A 23862-nucleotide genomic window follows, 5' to 3' on the forward strand; every position below is an offset into this window, starting at 1 on the left:
AGGGGTGTTGAGGGGGCAAAGGACAGCGTGGCGAACGGCTTCTACCCCAGCAATGATTACCTGCGACTGTACAGCAGAGGCTCCTATGTGAGTCTGATACAACTGAGTGTGAAAAACTCCAGTCCGGCTCTCCAACGGTCAAGTTTAACTTATTTTAATTTCATCTCTAGTTTAGAAACAGTATTTTATTCCAATGAGGAGAGTATATTTCCTATCTACAACAGTAGGATTGGCAGCAGTCTTTGCTCCTGAAAAGGCCAGAGGGTAGGAACAAATTTTCCAGCAACTCATGCTTTCTGCTGCCCCTAAGCCCTTGCATGGACACCAACTTCACAAGCAACCCAGGGTGGCACAGTGCAGTCCTCTCATAATGGAACACAACTGTAGCTCATTCTCTTGACTCTTTTCACTTTGACCATCGTTAAACACACAGCACAGAGGTCAGCATTTTGAATTTGGCAAGGTAGATAAGTAAGTAAACAAGTAAATCTAAGGGAGGGCTCAGAGAACACAAGGCTAAGTTCAGTTCCTATTATTTAGATAGTAAGGTGGAAGCCGTTCACCTTTCCGCCTATTTGGGAAGGTTTAAGCTCCTCTTAAGAATCTGGGAGCACTCGCTCATTGACCACCACCTCCTCCTATCTTCAGAGATGCTTACTAACTGCATTACTATATTCTACTTCCTAGAAGAAGGAACTCCAGGGACCATTCCATCTTATCTTACACACAACATTTACTAGTTTTACAAGCATGACAGAAATGGGAAAAATATATATATATTAGAACCAGAACAATTTATGTTAATTTCCACAATCTGTTTCTTCTGTGAGCAGTGCCTGATTCTCTTCTAAATGAACAAATTTCAGTCCAATGCTAAAGGAAAAAAAAAATCTAATGTGGGACTAATTACAAAATAAACAAGATTATGATTTTATAATAAAATCTTTCCAGTGTTTGCTGTAACAGCATTAGAAAATGCTTCTTCCTATAGAAACTCAGGAAAACTCTTATAAAATGAAATACGACTTTCTGTAATCATTACTGACAGCAATAACCACACAAGGGACCCAGGAGCGCTGCCTTGGGAATGTTCACTACCACTCATGTTCTGTATAAATAACCCTTGGCCAGTGGCTATTACAGATGAGTCACAGAGCTCATCTCCTGGAAAGTCCTACAGAAAACTTGAGTTGTTGCAGGGATGAAACTTGGCAAGCGGCATTCAAATTCTTCTAAGGTAACCATTCTAGAACAACACTGGCGGAAGGAATCTTGTTTAATAAAAAGGCAAAGGCTGCTTTTGGATCACAAGGACACACAGAGGCAAAAAAAAAAAAAAAAGAAAGAAAGAAAGAAAGAAAGAAACAAGAAAGGGAAACAGAAAAAAGGAAACAAAGGGGAAAGTGACAACAGCAGTAAGTTGGGTAAGTGTGTGAACATTCAAAGACGCACTTTCAGGGTAAGACAAGTAAAGGGGGCGATGAGCGTTTTAACAGAGTCAAAAGCTTAGGTGTTATCACCAACGGTTAATTCACCTTACAGTCATCAATAAGACAATTGTATATATTTTTGCACCTTGCGCTTGTAAAAGCAGATAAAATATTTAATATGTAATTTACAATGTATTTTACCAGCTCAGCATACAGGATGTTTATAGATTATATCAAAGTAGTAGACAGTTAGGGGCCTGTGCAAACCCTGCAAAAATAGAACTTCACGTATCTGCTAATCAAAAAACAAAAACAAAAACAGTATGCTGTTTAGAAGTGATACAATTCAAACTACCACAAAATACAAAGGACTGCAAAAATGTATACCATTCCAACATCATATATAAGTTATTAAATAAAGATCTGATTTAAAAGAATATAAATGAAGCCTTTAAGTAGGTCTTTTCTACATGCATATTATTCCTCATTAAAGAAAAAATATGTAAAAAGGCCATTGGTAATTGCTTTGTTAACATTTGTAGAAAATGCCAATTCTCTGGTCACAAACTCCACTAAGTTTAGCACTTAAGGTCTCTGCAGTGTTATAAACGTAATTGAAAATACTGTTAATTCTATAACTCCATTGGTAAAATGATGTGACTTGGAATATGGCAGTCTTCATGTTGAGGGCAATGATCCACAGTTCTGTTTTGTTTTGAGTTTCACAGGCGTGAGCTGTTATCCAGAAGAACAGCACCCTCCTCCGCTGCCGCTCTGAGCTTGAGGGTCATCGTCGATGATCTGCACGCCTCGCCTAGCAGCCCCGGCTTGACTGGAGCCATTGCCTTTTGCCCTCTCATCCACCTGGGCTGTCTCTATCATTCCTGAAACAGAAACAAAGGTGAGCAGACCATACCCTGGGGTCTCTCTCTGCAATTTCAATTCAGCTGGGAGAGCTGACTTCTCATCAACAGTCTCTCAAGGCCACACACTGAATACTATGGCAACTCAAGAAAACAGCTTCGCTGGGCAGTGGTGGCGCACACCTTTAATCCCAGCACTTGGGAGGCAGAGGCAGGCGGATTTCTGAGTTCGAAGCCAGCCTGGTCTACAGAGTGAGTTCCAGGACAGCCAGGGCTACACAGAGAAACCCTGTCTCAGAAAAAAAAAAAAGAGAGAGAGAGAGAGAGAGAGACAGAAATAGCCATGTGTGTATCATACATAGTATCAAGTTACATATATTGTGTACAGTGGTTTAAGCACTCAGGCAGGAGGATTTCTGTGATTAAGCACAAAGGCAGGAGGATTTCTGTGAGTTCCACAATGAAAACCAAACAAAATGAAGCAATGGCACAGCAAGCAAACAACGGCACAGGATGCCTGCATGAACTGGGACAGTGAGCGGCTGGAGGCTGGTAGCAGGTGTCTGCAATGCCATTAAGTGGGAAGTGGAAGCAGTAGGATCAAGTTCAAAGACAGCCTCTGCTACATACAGAGTTCAAGGCTAACCTGGGCTAAGTGAGATTCTCACACAAGTGGAACAGAGAAAGATGGGAAGAGAATTTTGTGATTTGGGCTTAAAGATTTTTCTTTGCATGTCTGTCTCTATCTCTTTGGCTGTCCTGTAATTCACTCTGTAGACCAGGCTAGCCTGGAACTCACAGTTCCATCTGACTCTGACTCTGCCTTCTAAATGCTGGAGTTAAAGGTGTGTGCTGCCACCACTAGGCTAGATTTCTTACATAAGACAAAAGCCACAAATCCAGCAATAAATAAATATATAAAAAATAAAAATAAAAACAAAAACCTGCCAGGTGGTAGTGTGGCTTTTGATCCCAGTACATAGGAGGCAGAGGAAGGCAGATCTCTGAGTCCCAGACTACCAGGTCAGCCTGGTCTAGAGAGTGAGTTATAGGAGAGCCAAAGCTGTTGTTAGACAGAGAAACTGTTTCAAAAAAACCAAACAAACGGGCTGGTGAGATGACTCAGCGGTTAAGAGCACTGAATGCTCTTCTGAAGGTCCTGAATTCAAATCCCAGCAACCACATGGTGGCTTACAACCACATGGTCTCATCCATAACGAGATCTGATGCTTCTTCTGGTGTGTCTAAAGACAGCTACAGTGTACTTATTTATAATAATAAGTAAATCTTTGGGCCAGAGCGAGTGGAGCCGACAGAGGTCCTTTAATAAATTCAATTCCCAACAACCAGATGAAAGTTCACAACCGTCTGTACAGCTACAGTGTGTACTCATATACATAAAATAAATAAAAATTTAAAAAACAAACAAACAAAACCAACCAATTAAGCAAACAAACAAAACCTGAAAAATCTTTTTTTTTTTTTGACAAATCTTTTTTTTTTTTTTTCTTTTTTTTCCCGAGATAGGGCTTCTCTGTGTAGCCTGGTCCTGGAATTCACTCTGTAGACCAGGCTGGCCTCCAACTCAGAAATCCACCTGCCTCTGCCTCCCAAGTGCTGGGATCAAAGGCGTGCGCCACTACTGCCTGACAAAACCAGACAAATCTTATCTCCTTTTTGAGGAACAATTTACAAGAATGAAAATTCAAGACTGATTGGGAGGAAACCACAGTCAGTCAACAAGATGAAGGAAGGAGAGAGAGGGAGTCTTTAAAACACGAGTTCTACAGTCTATATCCAGTCTGTAGCTCAGGGAGAACAGAAAGGGTGTGCCAGGCACCACAGTGAGATGAAATAAGGAACCATTACAGATTCTGCTTCTCCTTATTTATTAAGCCTTGTAAAGTTTTCCATTTCTGGGTGTGTTTTAGTATGTATGAAATAGATTTATATTAGCATTTGTACATTACAAGACTTTTAAATGAATATATGGAGAATACTGTAAATATTCTTAAGGTATGAGACTAAATCACACTGCTCAGTAATTGTTCTATAATCTTCTATTTTAAGTCTGCCTGAGAACTGGCAGCATGACACTTGGGTACTCGTGGAAATTCGACCTTCAGGACATAACACACCTACATCCCAGTGTGCTTCAGCAGATCCTCATGCAGCTGGACACAGCACTGATTCTCAGCTTGGCACATCAGCATCACGTGGATGGCTTCTACAGAACAGAACCTGTCCTCCCTTCCCAGACCTTCTGATTCAATAGGGTTAGGACTGGCCCAAGAAGCTGCTTTTAATAATCTCAAGTAATGCTAATGCAGATTAACACAAGACCTTGTTTTCCTAAAGGAATTATGAATAACTTTGGAGTCTTAAAGTAAAATTTACCCCAAAGGTGGTGTACACATATTTTCCCCCTTGAGTGCAAAACCAGTTTCATCAAATTCCTGAGAGTATGAAGTCCATAAGTTTAAAGGCTACAATTTGACGACCACTCACTATTACTCCACAGACTAGCATTCTCCTAAATATAAGTACTGTATTGGCAACATGAGAAGCAAACTTCTTAATAAGGCCATACTTACTAAGGAACTTGCTCTTCTTTCTCCTAGAAAACCTTTTATCATGAAAACTTCAAACAAGTAAAAGTGGAGAAAAAGAGCCTAATAGAGCCAACCCCACATTTTACCCACATGCCTCTACAATTACTTTGGACCAAGTGTCAGAATCATTTTATTCATGGTATACTTTAATGTGATCTGTGAAAGCCATAAGCTCGTCATCATCCTGATGCCTGGAAGACTTAGTAACAAGCCTTCCGAGCATTCATGCACTGATTGTTCTCACAATGTTTTCTTCACTAATCTGTCAATCAAGGTGAAATAAGATCTGCCCATTGCAACAAACTGTTATGGCTCTCAAATGTGTGTTCTTTTTCATTTAGAAAGTGTGTTTGTAGTCCAGATGGCACCACCTTATTCTTTGAAAAGGGTTTTTCACTAGGTTTGAGATCTTGCCTATTGAATTAGGTTAGGCTAGCCCCAGTGATCCAATGCCACAGCCTGGGAAGTGGGCGAGGGGCTTATAAACTCACGCCACCATGTCTGTGGTGCTGGGAATGAGCTCATGTCTGCACATGTACTTACAGAGCAAGCACCTTAACAACTGTGCAATCTCTCAGCCCCTTGAATGTATTTTAATACACAAATTTTCCCTGCTTTTTAAAAAAGTCACACAGACACCTTAAATACATTAGCACACAGCAAACAAAGGACTTCCAAACTATCAGTTATTGCTTAAAAAAGACAAAAGTCCCAATATTTTAAAACATGAATTGAAGAGTACCAAGGAATGACAGTACAGACAGATCTTAAATTTTTCTCCTTTTTTTCATTAACAGGAATTTGCTAAATATCACTTTAGAAGAAATAATTTTTTTTTTTTTGAGGCAGGGTCTGGATCTCGATATATAGACCAGGCTAACCTCAAACTCAGGGATCCTCCTACCTCAGCCTTCTGACGGTAGGATAAAGGTGTGTGCCACTATTCCTGGCTGCAAACATTAATAACAGTTTTTAAAAAACCATTTTTAAATGTACTAATGTGCATATACGTACTTTTACAAAGGTCAAGAAAGAGCTCCTCAATGCCTTTGTTTTGTTTAGCAGAAGTATGATAATGCTTTGCTCCCACAGACTCTGCATACCTTAACAAAGAAAAAAAAGAGTCATTGACATAAAGCTTTCTATAACAGCAATTTTAGTGACTAAATTTACCTTTACTGACTTACTAAATTATCCAATTTTAGTTATACTAAGGTTATTTAGCTATTTAACTTCCCTATATATTGATCCAAATTTAGAAAGAAAAGAACATAACAGGGTTGAAATTTTTATACATTAATTTGGAATGCAAAATACAAGTCTCTGTGATCCTGGCATTTAATCTTGATAGCTCTCCTCCACATATTCCTCGTTTTTTGTGAAATCAAGAGAAATTGCAAGAGAAATACCTTACTCTTGCCAGCTGCCCACTACTCTGAAATGCAAACACACTTCCTGAGAACAAATGTTCAGTCCTCCCTAAAGGGTCGTGTGAGGGAGCCATCAAGGTGCACGGTGAGTCTGCTCCCACTGGGGAGCACTGCTGCTGGGGAGCAAGACACTTACGATTCTGCTTCTTGAATGGAGACGTGTCTCTCTTTCTCCAAGTCTATTTTATTACCTAATGTGAAAAAAGGAAACACTATCCTTAATATTGATTTATTTTTTAATAAAATAAGGCGATCCTAAATATATATAATTATGCCTAATTATTTGAAAAAAAAAATAACAGTAATCCCCATCAGCCTTCTAAATGTCTCATCACAAAGATGTGAGAGCCACCATAGTCCTGCCTCCTGCACAAGGTCAGTGAGGCTGCCACCTGAACCTCACCTGCCAGGGGCAGACAGCTTCTTCCACAGAGCCCACAAGGCACAGCAGGGGCTAAGATTCATGAGAAAGTATAGTCGTTTTTTTTAATTAAAATATATATGTATGCATATATATATTTATATATACATATATATATGTGGTGCAAAAAAAACAACAAAAAAATTCTTCATTTCCCAATCAACTTAAAGTCAATCAATAATTGAATATAATTATTGGTTTACTAAAACATAGTATGCTTGTATCTTGGGCTCTAAATGGGATAACATGAACTAGTTAAAGTAAAAATTTTAATGTATGAATTTTTGTTTGTTTGTTTGTTTTTTGTTTTTAATTTTTTCAAGACAGGGTTTCTCTGTGTAGCCTTGGCTGTCCTGGAACTCACTCTGTAGACCAGGCTGGTCTCGAACTCAGAAATCCGCCTGCCTCTGCCTCCCGAGTGTTGGGATTAAAGGCGTGCGCCACCACCGCCTGGCAAATGTTTTAAGCACTCCTCTACCATAGAAGCTTTAAGTATATTGTTTATAAAACGATTTCAGTGATCTCTTACATGGTAATATATACATGCCACGTAGATTTAAAATTAGTGAGTATGTTTAGTTTTCCGCAAACAATGGATCTAAGTCAAGTTTTTGCTAAAAAACAAGCAAACAAACAAACAAAAAAACCAAGTAGAACCAAAATTAAGATACTGAAAAAAGACAACAATACAAAAACAAAAACCAGCCTTTTTATAGAGTAGTGGACAGAAGCTGAACTGGCTGGATAGAGGGTAAAGGTCACAGAAACGACAAGCAGATAAGCATGGGGGAGAAGTAACCTAAGCCGTTTTAACTCTCAGATAGAATAAAATAAACTCCATAACAGAATAAACACAGCGCCCAATGACAGATGAAGTGCTTATCACTGGTAAGTCCAAGTGCAGACAATCCGAGTACTTAACTCTGAGTTGCAACAAATGGAAAGGATGAGTGTGAACGGGAGACACTAAAGTCAGTGTGTGCCAACCACATCAGCAGAGAACACTATTCTCTGAACAGATCCACACTGCTACAAGAACCACATTAATTTCACAGTCTACATTACAGTCTGTCAATAAAAATTCAATCTAATAAATAATATAGCCAGTACATTGGACAGTAATCAGAGAGGGAACAAGCTGTTTTACTCTATTAATACAAGAAGCACCACCTGGTGTCAGGTCTCCAACAAAACTTCATTACGGGGCTGGGTGATGGCTCGGTGGTTGGGAGAGCACACTGTTCTTCAAAGGACATGAATACAGTCCTTGACCCATGTTGGTCAGCTCACAGATAACTGTAACTCCAGCTCCAAGAGGAAAGGGCCAGGCTTTCATGGGGACATGCACTCACATATACATACCCTTCCACACATAACAAAAAATAATAAAAATAAATCTAGCCAGATGTGGTGGCATATGCCTTTAATCCCAGAACTTGGAAGGCAGATCTCTGGGAGTTCCAGGCTAGGCAAAGCTCATAATGACCATCTTTGTTTCTCTGTCTCTATTTCTACATATGTGCTTGTGTGGATATATGCACACATATATGCGCATGTATTATATATATATATATATATATATATATACATGGATTTAAATAATTTTATTATATTAGAACCTGGGAAAACTTGACTGACCAAACTTCTGAAAAGGAGATGAAGCTTTTGTTGACTATGCTCTATATAAAAGCAATGAGGTGACATGGCTGTTAACTATGCAAACCCTGAGCTGGGCACATTGAGGACAATGATCCCTAGGATCCCTGCATTCCTGGGAGTCTAGCATTGCACCTCATGAGGAGCCTACAGCCCTCACACAGCTCCCAGCAGCTGTGGATTGTGGTGAGACTGTGATTCCTCTGGAAAGATGGACAGCATGGAGAAGCACCCATTTATCACAGTGCATGACTCTAGAGGGCAAGAGCTAGGCCCCATTTTGAGAGAACCTGTCTGGAGATGAGCTACCTGGAGAACTTAATAATGGGGAACAATCACAGGACAGGGAAGCTCAATTTAATCTGCAGCAGCCCAGTGACCAGAGAGTCCTGAAGGCAGTGCAGAGAGCAGAAGGATCAGATGCTGACAAGTGCACAAGGCAGGAAGCTCAGTCCAGGAAGAGAAGTTTACAGGAAAGAGCAACCCCACTGTCACCTGCTAGAACAGATCTCATGAACCTAGACTAAGCTGGCACTTCTGCAGACCTGAGCCTGAGCTGCTGCGAGAACCAACCTCTCTAGCCCTCTATCTGTTTGCTGCAGTCGTAGCGTCTGGAAACTGAAGCCCCACTGGGCTCCTTGCCCCCATGGCTACATCTTTCCGGCAGAGCAGTGGTACTTAAGTCATACTGAACAGATGAACAGGTCCTCAGACTTGGCAGATCTCAGTGTTGTAGTTGCTTCCTGTGATCCCAATGCACTTGGGAGACAATCCCTTCAGCTAAGAAGCCACCCTGGAAACTGTGCTGGAGAGCCAAGACCTTGTGTGAGCCCAACCACAGAATGCAAAGCTGAGTGTTTGTTAGCTCCAGTGAGCATCAGACACTTGTTCATTACAGGCTCAATAAACAGTAAAAAAAAAAACCTAGGGAGCCTGCTAGTACCACTTAAGTCCTCCCCCCATATAAATAGAATTCTATAATTATTGGAACCAAGAAAAAAGCTGGCCCAACACATATTTTTAGCCTTTCATATTTTTTCCCTTTTTATTACATCTTTGAAAAAGATTTAATAATTTATTATGTATATATATGTATGCCTGTATTAGTTTATGTGCACCGTGCACAGTGTATGGAGGTGGCAGGTGCCCATGGAGGTCAGAGGCCACTGGATGCTCTGGAACTGGAGTTACAGGTCGTTGTGAGCCTCCTGACATAGGTTCTGGGAACCAACCCTGCAACATCTGCAACAGTGGTCAAGTGCTCTTAACACTGAGCCATCTCTCCAGCTCCTCTTTTTATTACAGCACTAGCAGCATTTTCTACTATCACTTCTAAAAGCTTTTCCTGCTTATTCCCTTCTCCATGTGTCATCTGTTTTGGTTCATACATTTATCATTATTGGCAATACTGCCTCACCCCTTCTGTCCAACACACATATGTACTATTACACTTCTAGCTTCATCTTCCTGGAGGTTTTATTTTGGTGTTGGGTTTTGCCTTATAGGAAAACTAATGCTTTTACCTAAATAAAACATTACTATAATGTATGCATGATACATTTGTGCAAGGAAATGAACATACTCCAGCACACATGTGAACACCAGAGGACAGCTTTGCACGGTTGGTTCTCTCAACACTTAGATGGCTCCCAGGGGTTGCATTTCAGTCAGGAGGATGTTGTGCCGGCTGATGGGTTTACCTTGGATTCCCTTCTTACAGTTATTTACATTTGCTTGCACACTTTTTCACTATTGGAACTTTTTCATGGTTTTTACCTTTCCTAAGCTCTTGCTCTTTTCTCTTCCCTGACATTACATTTTTCACCTTTTCCTTTTGCTTACACTAGCACACTCTTACATTAATTTTCTTATTTTTTGGTCTATGGTCACTGCTAAAATAGTAGCGAACATATGTATATATAATATATATGTAATATATATATATTTTATATCTTGCACAGTTGGATACTGCAGTTATAATTGTTTTGTCAAACAGTGGTTCTGGGGATTAAACCCTTACATACAAGCCACTTAGAAAGATTCCAAAATATAACCACAAGAAACAAAGGACATTAAAAATAAACCAGCATTAATACTTACCAACTATACACAAACAGATTTCATTTCCCAACATTTTCCGTAATTCTTTGACCCAGTTTTTTACCTGTGTACACAACAGAGCAAACATGACAACAGATCATATTGGAATTAGTTCCACAATACCTAAACCATATGAGTGTATAAAACACACCTCTTATTACAAAGTTTTATACGTTTTTCATACATTCAAGCAAAGTTATTTGCCAGAACAAAACATTGCAAAGTCCAGTGACCTGGTACTAAGACATTTGTAACCGAGTCACTTTGGACTTAGGAAGGTATGAGCATAGTCTTCTTGATGAAGCCTTAATTGATTCCTACATTATAGCCTTTAGACTTCTACGTTACAGCCTTTAGAAGAAAAGAAAGTGTGGATGGCAAAATAAGATTTCATTGCTTTGTCTCTGACAATAGCTTTCTGTTGGTACTACGGATATTGTGGCTGACAGAACCCTTTCCTGTGAGATTGGCTATGTTATGTGTGACTACTTAGTGGAATCCCTGGCCTCTACCAACTGAAGCCAACATTATTCTCCCATGGTGTCAGCCAAAGATGTCTTTAGATTCCTATCATCCTCTGGTGAGAACCTCAAGTAGAGGACAGTTACAGTAACAATGACTGTCCATTAAGGAAGTGGCTCAGCTATGGACACAGTTGGGCATAAACTGGAATTAACAATACTATTCTTAAATATTACAATAATGAAATCATAATTAAACAGCATGATAAAAAACAAACCAGGACATCTGCTTTCAATTCTTGGAGTAAAATTTAATCTATACACAATCAAGTCTCACAAAACATACATACCCGCCTTAAAAAAATAAACATCTGTAAGTTGGAAAAATTCCACTACTATGTGGTAAACATTTACTATGTGTCTGTGCCTATGACATGAATGTTCTGTGTGGCTACTCTCTATAAAAATGCAGAGGAACTGTCTTTATAAATCTTTATAAAAGCAGAGATGATTATTATCATCCTATAATAAAGCACAGGTTGATATCGCATGAGAAATATATGAGAATGGAAAAAGTGCATCTTCATCACAACTGCATTCCTCCCACACAGATAACATAACCATCTACCAATCCATGTCTTAAAAAAATGCTAACATCACGGGACCAGATCACTCTCCATGGATTTCCAGATGAAGTAAAGCTGGGCCTGTGCTCCGTCCTTCTCCAGGTGAAATTCTGGCTGCCCTATAACTCATTTGATCAAGAATATGCGACAGAGGGAACACTATGCCTGTTCCAGACTCAAGGTTAACAAAGCCCGGTGGATTCTACTTTTATAGGAATCTAATGGTCCTACAAAAAGCTTAGGCGACAGTGTAAACCAAGCAAGTGCATATGGACAAAGGACATATGAAGAACTAGGCCTGTTGGGCATTCCAGCCTCCATCAAATTCCCCCTTCAGTACAGTTCTGAGTGACTCTAATGCCATGACAAAGAGCAGAGGACCTGCTGGCCAACCCACAGAACCATGAGCTTAGTCAGTTTCATTAGGGGTTCTGTTCAGTATCAGTAACTGGCCACTTTTTAAATCAATGAAATGCTTAAGCCTCTGCTCTGTATGTAAAAAGCCAAGAAATGGTAACAGGCAGCATCAAACAGCAGCCTCCTAGTAACTAAAAAGCAAACACACCTCAGATCAGCAAGCGTTTGTTTCATTTGTATTCCTACCTAGGCTGTTTTCCTGCATCATTAATAATCTAACAAGGAAACTATATATTTGTATTTGTGTCATTAAATTCACAGATATGAGGAAGGAAGAGGTAAATAGAAAAAACAAAAGCAAAACTAAATTAGAAGTCATTTCAATAAGCATTAACTTGTAACTCAATACAAGAAAAGCTCTGCCTTATAAATTACCCATTCCCTCACACATGCCAACACACTACTGACCCGAGGAAGGTCACACAGGAACTCATTGCGACTGTGGGGAAAGTTCACAGGTGACTTAATTTTGGTTCCAAATAAGTTTAAAAACCCTACACTTGGTGAAGGGCTTGCTCCATTAATCCCAGCTATTGGGAGGCAGAGACAGGGGATCTCTGTGAGAACCTAGCCTGGTCTACATAGCAAGTTCCAGGTCAGCTAGACCTAGATAGTGAGATCCTGTCTTGAGGAGAAATATTCTACATGTACAGTATAAATTGGAAGAGAGGTTAAAAAATTAGGAAAGGGGCTGGTGAGATGGCTCATCGGGGAAGAGCACCGACTGCTCTTCGGAAGGTCATGAGTTCAAATCCCAGCAACCACATGGTGGCTCACAACCACCTGTAATGAGATCTGATGCCTTCTTCTGGTGTGTCTGAAGACAGCTACAGTGTACTTACATATAACAAATAAATCTTTAAAAAAAAAAATTAAGAAAGAATTTAAAAACTGAACACTATCTTTCTAAAGCTCATTCCTCCAGGGTGTTTACTTGGGGGTAGGGCCTTAGACTTCAGTTTGCTCTTACTTTTCCCCTTTGTGGGAGGCAGCCCATGCAGAGACACGCCAAGCTTTAGGTGCCCAGTGGAAGCAAATGCAAGGTAAAAAAACAAAGTCTCTACATTTTTCTAATATTTGAGAAAGCCATAATAAACCATTAATACTCCAATATGAACTAATTATTTTGATAAATAATGGTCACCATGTATGCTCAAACTGTATGCTTTACTGTTTAAAAACTAGTCATTGGTAATTGCAGACACATGAAAGAAGGATCAATCAATCAACCAGTATGGTCCTTCCAATTAAGTCATCTACAGAAATGAGCAGAATACCTTCTGAAATGAATCTTCATCTGTTACATCATAAACTAAAATAGCTCCGTTCGAATCTCGGTAGTAAATTGGACCCAGTGCATGGAATCTCTCTTGACCTGCTGTATCCTAAGAAAGAACAAATGCTTAGGAGGTCAAAAGGAAAGAGCATATGGCTGCTAAACAGAGAACCCAAAGAACAGTACAAAAAGAAACAAAGCCAGGTGTTTAATTAAGCATCATGTGATGCTCTACTGTTCCACAAGACTCTTCTTCCTCCCAGCTGGTGCTCCATCCACACTAACAGAGCAGTTCAGGTGCTCCATGGTTAGAGCGCACTGCCCTACAATAAGGATCTTCAGAATGCAGAAGCGGACGGAGTGCATCAGGACCACTTGCTAACACTTCCTGATCTCCACTAGCTACTCCAGGTGCTAGGGGAAATCAAGAGCAAGCAAGGCAGCCCCATCAACCCTCACCTTTCTGCAAAAAAATTGTAACAGCAATATTAGATATAAAGTTGTACTTCAAATAGGCTTCTTTTTTAAAAAAGATTTATTTAATTATTTATTTTATGCATATGAATACACGGCAGCTGTCTTCAGACACATTAGAAGAGGGCATCTGATCCCATTACAGATGGCTGAGAGCCACCACGTGGTTGCTGGGAAATGAACTCAGGACCTCTGAAAGAGCAGTCAGTGCTCTTTAATCACTGAGGCATCTCTCCAGCTCTCTCTACCCCCCCAATAGATTTCTTAATTGTATTTTAGGAACTTTTTAATTAAGAAAATGGTTTGGAGTAGTTAATTTATTTACTTTAAATAAAACAAATATGAAATCCAAATTCAATTCCTCAACTGAGTTAGTTATTAGACTATTTCTGAAGCCAGGCATAGTGGTGCATACCTTTAATCCTAGCACCAGTGGGGCAGAGGGAGATTTGATCTCTGAGTTTAAGATCAGCCTAGTTTACAGAGTGATCAGGACAACCAGAGCTGTCACAGTGAGACCCTGTCTCAAAACAAACAAACAAAAAGATTTCTGAATACTTACCCATATGGCAAGGTTTACTCTTTTCCCACCAATATTTAACTTCTTTGTTAAGAAAGATGCCTAAAAAAAGAAAAAAGAAATACATGTTAAACAATGCTTCCTGTAAAATAATAAAATAATGTCCTTCCCTCTGACCATACATGAATAAATGAGTCATCTCCACATCAAACTTAGATTATCTGGAAGAAAAGGCAATCACTAAGTTTTTATTTTATGGCCTACTATTATTTTCACTAAAGATGAAGAAATATTACTCATACTCTAAGAAAAACCTATCTTGTTCTATGAACACAAGTTATAAAAACTCTAAGAGAATGTAGGAAGTGCTGAGGGCTTAGCGTGGTGGCCAATGGAGCAGTAAAGCACTGGGAGATGGCTCAGCGGTAAAGCGCTTTTCATGCAACATGAGGACATGGCATAATGACCTGGATTCTTCATCTCAGAACCCACTTACACATATGCACAGCAGTAGCATGCATATCTACAATCAAAGCACACCTAAGGTAAGGCAGGATGCAGACACAGGAAACTCCTCTCTCCCTGGCCTACACAGTAAGGACCAACAAAGAGACCATCTCACAATGAAGTAGAAGTCAAGGGTGACATCCAAATATGTCCTCTAACTCCCACACATACACTGTGCTACACACACATACACAACATGCATTCTAAAGAAAAAGGAATTTGAGATGGGGGGTCTCACTGTATAGCCTAGCTCACCTACAACTCACCATGTGGACCAGGCTAACATTTAACTCACGGAGATCCTCCTGCCTCTGACTCCTAGATGCTGAAATTTAAGGCATGTGCCACCATACCCAGACATGCGTGCACACACACACTTAAAAATTAATAAAATATTCATAAAAACACATTAAGAAAATGGAGCCTGCTTTCCTTGTGCTTTTCCCATTCCATATATGCAATGAGTTTTTTCCTGGGGCATTTAATTTAATGCAATCTTCCTTACTTCTGATTAAAATGAGTATCTAGAAGATCCCTAAGATCCCCAGCATTGCTCAAAATGGTTCTATGCCTATAGTTCAACTGTTTAACATGTAACTCTGACATAGAAATGAAAGGCCATGCGCCAATCTCTCAAGGGGAGCTTATAGGCTGCCTGAGCCCAAGGAACGGAGAACAGTGTTTGGTGACACTGACTAAAACAGTGGATCTTGCCAAGGACACTATAAGGAACTGCTGAGAAAGGAAGTCCAGCACTTGCCTGGTTGGAAGGAAGGTGATGAGTGATCCCTCCCTTAGGAGTAGGTGGGGTTTCTTCTACCCATAAGCAAAGCCACTGACGCCTACTGCATTGAAGCCACCCAAAGAGGAATTCCACTTGGCACAGTCAGTGCCAAAATGAGACCATGCAGAAGCTAAGGCTAAACCAAAAGATGCTAGGATTGTGGCTCAGAGAGACAGCTCAGCAAATAAAAGTGCTCACCATTGAGTCTGCCAGCCTGAGGTCAATCTCCAAAACCCACATGTAACTTTTTTAAAGACCCTACGAAGGTCTTTAAAAGGGGCTGGAAAGATGGCTTAGTGGTTAAGAGCACTTTGTTCTGACAAAGGACCTAGGTCCTATTCCCAGCACCCACATGACAGATCACAACCATCTGTAATTCCCATTGTAAAGCATATGGCACCCTCTTCTCACCTCCACGGGCATCAAGCATGCATGTGGTATGCAGATATGCATGTGAGTAAAACACCCATACACATAAAAAAAAAAATCTTAAAAAAAAATCCTAGGAGTATGAACCTTACCCTATAAGACCTTTACTTTTCCCTATTCTCTTTTGAAACAGGAGTCTCCAGTATTCCAGACTAGCCTCAAACTCACCATGTAGACAGGGATGAGTCCTGCCTCTCTCCCCCATGTGCTGAGATTACACATATGCACCCTGGCTTAGACAGTGCTGGTTATCAAACCTCTGGCTTCAAGCATGTGAGGCACACACTCTAAGAAATGAGCCACATTCTATCCCACCTCCCTTGTAGGTCTTAATAAAACCTGTTCCAAAATTACGAGACCCACCCCCCCTCCACACACAGAGGTCAGGTATATTTGAAAAATCATATATACTGCTTTCTACATATCCATAATACCACATGAACTTAGTACAGTTCTGTCAAAAGGAAGGCTGGCTAGACACATTTACACAAGCACCCCCTAAGTCATTAACCTTCTCTCATTCCTGGGTTTCTTCTATATAGAACTAAGCAACTTCTTCCCTGAGATCTGAAGGAAGGGAGCATCACTAAAGGGTTTAAGCACTGGAAACACACTTATCTTTTAAGAGAATAACTGTGGGACTGAAGGTTGTATTAAGGATGAGACCAGACTGGAAAACAGAACTCTACTACAAAGTTAGGACAGGGCCAAGCAGACCCAACCAACAGAGCAAACAGAGCATGGGGGCACATGCCTGTAATCCTGGTTCCTGGGAAGGCAGGAGGATAAATTCAAAATTAGCAGGGGCTACACAGTGAGAGCCTGCCTCTAACAAAACAGCTTAGAAATAGAAAATATACCCAGAGTCCAGAATTAGTATGTTTCTAAAAAGGAGAAGACTGGAGTTGGGAGTTGTGGCAAAGGAGTCATGGGATAGTGTCTACAGAGGAAAGGCAGGGGTGGCACAAAGGTGAGCACCGCTAACTTCTGGCAAGGAGGAGAAATGTGGATCCCAAGTGTACTGCGGCGCACTGAGGAAAACGAGACTGACAACAGCCCTTGGACTGAGGTGTCCACAGACAGGAAGAATGGCAGAGCTGAGATGAGCCAGAATAGCTGCCTCCAAGGGACACGTACACTATTGCAGACGGCTGAGTGAAACATAGATGTATTGAAAAGGACAAAAAAAAAATATCTTAAATGGCGAAATAGCAAAACTTGGAAAATGAGAAGGCCATAAGGTAAAATAAAACAACTTAGTAAAAGACTTCTCCTCTATAGCACAGAAGCCAAAAAGGTGATTAATTTGAACCTCAGCTTTTCTCCTTACTATCTGTACAAATTACTTGAATTCAGTTCTTCCCAATATGGTTTAAAATATCAATGCCTTGTAGAAGAAATGCAAATTCTGTGATTCTTTTTCAAATATATCTAAAACTAAATGAATTGATCTTCCCCTACAAATACTGAATTCCAACTTTAGTATTCTGATCACATTCTCCAAGTCACTAAGGTTTAATCCCCCTAACCTGGTGCGTGCAGTCTGCGTGTGTTTAAGGACAGGGTCTTACTATACTACACAGGTTGGCATTGATTTCCTGATTACCTGATGCCCCTGCCTTAGTTTCCTCAGAGACCATGACTACAGGCTCACACCACATTGCCTAGCTTTCTCTACGGTTTAGATCTTAGAACTATCTTCCTCCCTGCCAGCCAATATCCCTCCCCAAAACAATTTCGAAGCCTAGTCTTCATATTCCTTATGGGGTTCTATGATAGCCTTGCCTCAGGGTAGGCCCTTGGTCTCTCTTTACGACCTGACATTGCCCTGAGTGTACTGTACATCTTCCCCATCCTCCCTATAAGATGCACACATTTTATACTGAATTTCTCCACTCTATACTTTCTGGAAGCCTAACTTGCAACACATGAAATAGACTGTCTTGTACTATAATGTATCTTTTCAGGATATAAGAATTCTACAAGCTAGATTACACTTTTTATTATTGCCTTTTTAGACTAAAATAAAATAGGCAAAATTTAATAGCTTTCCAAATATTATTTAATTCTCAGAAAGCTGTGAGTCAGAAATAATTACTACCCAAATATTTTAGGCATGGAGATTGAGACTCAAGGAGAATGTCTTGCCCAAGGTCACACAACAAGTCCCAAAGCAGGATGTATGGTCCAAACTGTCTAAGGAACAACTTGGGGTCACCAGACTTCAGTACCTCCTAGGCTAACGTCTGAAGTGAAGCTGCTCTAGTGCAGGGTTGGAGGAGGCTCTTAACAAATGCTGTAGTGTTCCTGTAGATAACATGTTACCTCTACACACATGCAGAGGGAAACTGGAGGAGGTAGAACAGAGCTTATGGAAGAAATTTGCTCTTACACATTTCATTATAGACAAAACTTTAGTTTTTTTAAAATTAATTTTTACTTGCATATACATGAAGTATGTGGGGCATGCATGCCACGGTTTGAGTACCTTTATAGGGTCCTCATTCAAAAGCTTCCTACCTTTACTTAGGTTCTTGAGATCAAATTCAGGTTGCAGGGCTTGTGTAGTAGTACTTTGAGCTGCTGGGTCACCTAACTGACCTGGGGACTAAACTATCTTAATTCAAGTAAGAGACACACTTCTAAAGCATGTTTCCCCTTTCAGTTAGCCCCCATGTGTGGAAAGATTCTCTCTGTAACATAAGTTATCTCACTTCACCACACTTTAAGTTTTCAATATGTTATAAGTATTTTTAAGAGCAAACACTGTCTTTAAAATACAATTATACGTTTGTGTACATCACAAAAGTAGCAAATAAACAAAGTCCTGATATTTGTCTGCTTAAATCAGCTCTACAAAACTATGCACTTAATTTGGCCATATTATTAAATTATCCTTTGTGGGTATAAAATACCAGGTCAGTGTATTTCTTATTTTAATGATTTATTTTATTTATTTGAGTACACCATTGCTCTCTTCAGACACACCAGAAGAGGGTATCAGACCCCACTGCAGATGGTTGTGAGCCACCATGTCGGTGCTGGGAATTGAACTCAGAATCTCTAGACACTCAATCACTGAGCCATCTTTCCAGCCCCAGTGTATTTCTTAATTCTGTTATATGGTAGCAAAGGTAAAAGGAAACAATCACACATTTAAGAATTATGCTTATGGGGTTAGAGAGATGGCTCAATGGTTAAGAGCACTGACTGCTCTTCCAGAGATCCTGAGTTCAAATCCCAGGAACCACAAGGTGGCTCACAACCATCTGTAATGAGATCTGATGCCCTCTTCTGGTGCATCTGAAGACAGCTACAGTGTACTTACACGTAAGAAAGAAAAAAAGAAAGAAAGAAAGGAAGGAAGGAAGGAAGGAAGGAAGGAAGGAAGGAAAAGAAAGGGAGAAAGGAAGGAAGGAAGGAAGGAAAAGAAAGGGAGAAAGGAAGGAAGGAAAGAAAGAAAGAGGGAATATTTAAAAAAATAAGAATCATGTTTATGCTGAAAACAGTCTCAACATTTGCAGGGAATTATACATCGCTGGTAACTCCTCAATAAACCACCACCTGTCAGAAAGGGGAGAAGTGGTATATTCAATAGTAGTAATTTGGAAGGTTCTAGGCCTGGGGGTGGGGCTCACGGACTCTGTCAAGCTCTGTGCTTTCCAGTTCTCATTTAATGCTTGCATCAATCTTATGAGGTAGGTAATGAGCCCTACTTTACAGTTATAAATTTGAGATTTACAGAACTACAGTGACTCAGCCAAGGTCAGATAATTATGGTGGGTGCGGTGGGCAAAACCCTGTCTGCTCCAAAACGCCGTTCCCAGTGCACAGAGCTGTCTAGCCAAGAAAGCCCACATTTCTTAACCTGGCAGTTCTCCGTTTTGGACAGTAAATGTTCCTGGACACCAAGTCACCTCCCTAAATCTCACAGTAGGAACAACATAGCAAAGATCAAAGTAATGGTACATTTCCCACCCTCTTCCTCCATATTCCATGAAATCCCAAGTGTTTCATCTTCTAAACTTCAGGGATATTAAAAATTAGAGATCTCTAGCTGAGTGGTGGTGGCACACACCTCTAATTCCAGCACTTGGGAGGCAGAAGAAGATACACCTCTGATTTAAGGTCAGCCTGGTCTACAGAGTGAGTTCCAGGACAGCCAGGACTACACAGAGAAACCCTGTCTCAACAAACAACAAAAAAATAAGCAATCTCATCAGCTCGGGTCATTATTTTACCTGGTGCCTATCACCCCACATCTTACCCAAAACCTAGTGGATGAAGGAAAAAAAAAAAAAAATCAATCATAGGTGGGAAGTCATGGGAACAAATAAAATCCCAAACGAGAATCTTTCCACAACTTTTTAGTTGTTGTCCAGTTCTTTACTGTCTACTGACTTCTGGAGGTCTTTCCAATAAGCATGAACAGGCTTTTGAAAGCATGGTACCGGAATAAGAATTATGATCCTGACTATTTGCTGACTATGAAATATACAGAAGTAACCACATTGTTTTGCTATCCCTAATCCTGTTGTAGACCTCAGTGTAAACTCTTTCACTCCCAATCTTAGGATAGGATAGAATGCAAACAAGTAAATTACATAATAACTATTCTGTAGTAAGAGAATAAAAATGACCAGAAAAGAGACTTGGGTTCCTCAGTATTTTTACATTCATGATTTTCTTTCTTAAAAGGAAGGAAAGAGAGAAAGATCGAAAGGTGATAGATTCTTGTACGCGTTAGGTCTCAGACACCCAGGACAATCACATAGAGCAAAAGAAGAATGTCGAGTGGACTTTCCTGAGAAGTCAGTTACTTCTGCAGGACACCATGGTGCATGCCTAGAATCCTGGCACCAAGAAAATTGAAGCAGGACTGCAAATTTGAGGCCAACTTTCACTACATAGCAAGACCTAGTTCAAAACAAAAGAAACAATCTGAAAACAAGTTAAAAAAAAAAAAGTAGTGCCTAAGAAGCAGACTAGAGAACAAAGCAGAAAGACAGGTGTGAAATCCCTATATGCTAAGAACATCTGACCACAAGACAAAAAACGTCATTCTTTTATGTGTATGAGTGTTTTGCCTGTGAAGATGTGCATATTCCACATGTGTCAGGTCCCCTGGGACGAGTTACAGGCCTTTGTGAGCTGCCATGTGGGTGCCAGGAGCAGAGCACAGTCCTGAGACATTAGCAGTGTTCCTCACTGCAGAGCTGTCTCTCTGGCCCCCAACTTTTTTATTAAAAACAAAACAAACAAAACACCAACTGGACTTGGTGGCATACTTTTAATAATCCCAGAATTCAGAGGGCAGAACCAGGACAACCATGAGTTACAGGCCTGTATGGGCTACTAGATGAAATACCATCTCATCAATAAATAAATAAGTAAATTAATTCCCCATTTTCTATGGCCTTCATGGAGCTAGTATAATAGTAAAGAGGTAGTAACTCTAAATATTGTAACTACTGTGTAAATACTATAATGGATTGGCTAAAAAACAGCCACATGACATTCAGAGCTATAAAAAAAAAAAAAAAAAAATCACACATTCTAAACAACCTCAGAAACAAGAGAGCCAAGATTCCTAGCCAAGAGATTGTGGTGCAAAGCATAAAGCCGCAGAGCCTGAGTGCAGAGCTGAAGAGGTGGTGGAGGTACCATTAAGACACAAGTCTTGGCTTACCAAAGTGCAACACCATTTCTGCTTGTGGGAATGCTGGAAATTTAAGTCTTGGTTGTCTCGGTTGCTAAACTGTCAGGATCAGCTTCAGGATTGAAAGACAGCATTTTCAACAAATGGTGCTGGCTCAACTGGTGGTTAGCATGTAGAAGAATGCAAATCAATCCATTCCTATCTCCCTGTACAAAGCTTAAGTCCAAGTGGATCAAAGACCTCCACATAAAACCAGATACACTGAAACTAATAGAAGAGAAAGTGGGGAAGAGCCTGGAGCACATGGGCACAGGGGAAAATTTCCTGAACAGAACACCAATAGCTTATGCTCTAAGATCAAGAATTGACAAATGGGACCTCATAAAATTACAAAGCTTCTGTAAGGCAAAGGACACTGTCAATAGGACAAAACGACAACCAACAGATTGGAAAAAGGTCTTTTCCAATCCTACATCTGACAGAGGGTTAATATTCAATATATACAAAGAACTCAAGAAGTTAAGACTCCTGAGACTCAAATAACCCTATTAAAAATGGGGTACAGAGCTAAACAAAGAATTCTCAACTGAGGAATACCGAATGACTGAGAAGCACCTAAAGAAATGTTCAACATCCTTAGTCATCAGGGAATCCTGAGATTCCACCTCATACCAGTCAGAATGGCTAAAATCAAAAACTCAGGTAACAGCAGATGCTGGAGAGAATGTGGAACACTCCTCCATTGCTGGTGGGATTGCAAGCTGGCACAACCACTGTGGAAATCAGTTTGGTTATTCCTCAGAAAATGGGACACAGTACTACTTGAGGATCCAGCTATTCCACTGCTTTGCTAGTCAAAAGCCAGGAACCTACTCCAGACATGACGGGGTAGACAGGGGGAATTCCAGTTACAACCCAAAGGGAAGATGATGATGGCTCTGGCTATAAATGTAAGTAAGCATTGCTCCTCTTTTAGAGATTAGTTAAAAGTGATAGACATCACTTAAGGTACACAATCTTCAATAAGTACCTTCAAGGAGGACACATGGGGTACAACTAAAAAAAGGAAAATGGTCACCTAGGAGTGCAGATACACACACACAAGGCAGAAGTAATCACCAGAGGAATGGGCGAATACTGTAAATAGAAAAGAAAGCTGGCTGCCAGTACAGTACCTTCTAATCTTCATATCCCCAGCTAGCACACTGCTTAACACACAGTAGGCACAGAATAAGAACACTTCTTGAGCTGCTCAGAAGGTAAAGGCACTTGCTGCCAAGTCTGACGACCCGAGTTTGACTTCCAGAATCCATATTGTGGAAAGAGAAAAGTGATGCTGGAAAGTTGTACTCTCTGGAAGGGCATAGGCATGCAGACATACATGTGCACTCCTGCATGTGAGCACACACACACACACACACACACATACTCTTTAAATTCCTGAATTTAATTCCTTAGAGTCAACAGTATTATATAAATATAGTCCATAGGGAAAAAATTATAATCTTCTCTCTTACCCAAAGTCTATGTCAACTTTACTGAAGTCTTGTAAGATTAAGTTTTCAAACTGTACTGTGGGAATTTAGCGTTAGTTAAACTCAGTGGGAGACCAGCTCCCAGAACCTAAAAACAATGAGAGACCAGCAGCTCCCAGAACTCAAAAACAAGGGCCCGAGAACCCAGAAACAACCTGGCCCAAAACAATTGCCAGGTGGCTAGCCCGCCCCTGGACCATAGCACAAGCCAGCACCAATCAGAAACCACCCCGTACCTTCCCCTTACCCCAGTCTTCCCTTTTGCCCCAGCAACTGCACAGAAATAAAAAGCTGCCTAAGACCTTGCTCGGGGCCAGACTCTTCTACCCCTGCGAGGGATATGAGTCTCACCCCAGCTAGCTGAAATAAAAAGCCTCTTGCAGATTGCATCAAGTCCGTGTCTTGGTGGTGTGTGGGGTCATCGCTCCTGGGATTTAAGTGTGGGGGTCCCTCCAGGAGTCTCAAATCATTTAAAGATACACACACACACACACACACAGAGGAAAGCATGGAGACTCGATAAATTCAAGCACTCCAGAGAACGTACCTATACAATTACACTACAACTCAAAGTAACCAAGGAGCAGCTCTGGAAACAGCAACACTAAGCATGGCCCATATGCTGATTAAAAACAGAACAAACAGCCAGGTGGTGGTGGTGG

At 40.5% G+C, this 23862-nt stretch overlaps 1 protein-coding gene across 1 annotated transcript in view; it reads right to left on the reverse strand.

Moving 5' to 3' along the window:
- Positions 1-165: 165 nt before the first annotated feature.
- Rab21 (RAB21, member RAS oncogene family) overlaps positions 166-23862 on the reverse strand; it is a 29446-nt gene continuing 5749 nt past the window's right edge. The window contains exons 2-7 of the mRNA XM_031349258.1: positions 14329-14388; positions 13294-13401; positions 10513-10576; positions 6472-6526; positions 5920-6008; positions 166-2314 (exon numbers count right to left, since the gene is read on the reverse strand). Of these exons, the coding sequence (XP_031205118.1) occupies positions 2169-2314; positions 5920-6008; positions 6472-6526; positions 10513-10576; positions 13294-13401; positions 14329-14388 (522 nt within the window). The 3' untranslated portion in view covers positions 166-2168. The remainder of the gene's footprint in view (positions 2315-5919; positions 6009-6471; positions 6527-10512; positions 10577-13293; positions 13402-14328; positions 14389-23862) is intronic.

This window comes from Mastomys coucha, unplaced genomic scaffold (assembly GCF_008632895.1).
Source record: "Mastomys coucha isolate ucsf_1 unplaced genomic scaffold, UCSF_Mcou_1 pScaffold4, whole genome shotgun sequence".
Taxonomy (NCBI): Eukaryota; Metazoa; Chordata; class Mammalia; order Rodentia; family Muridae; genus Mastomys; species Mastomys coucha.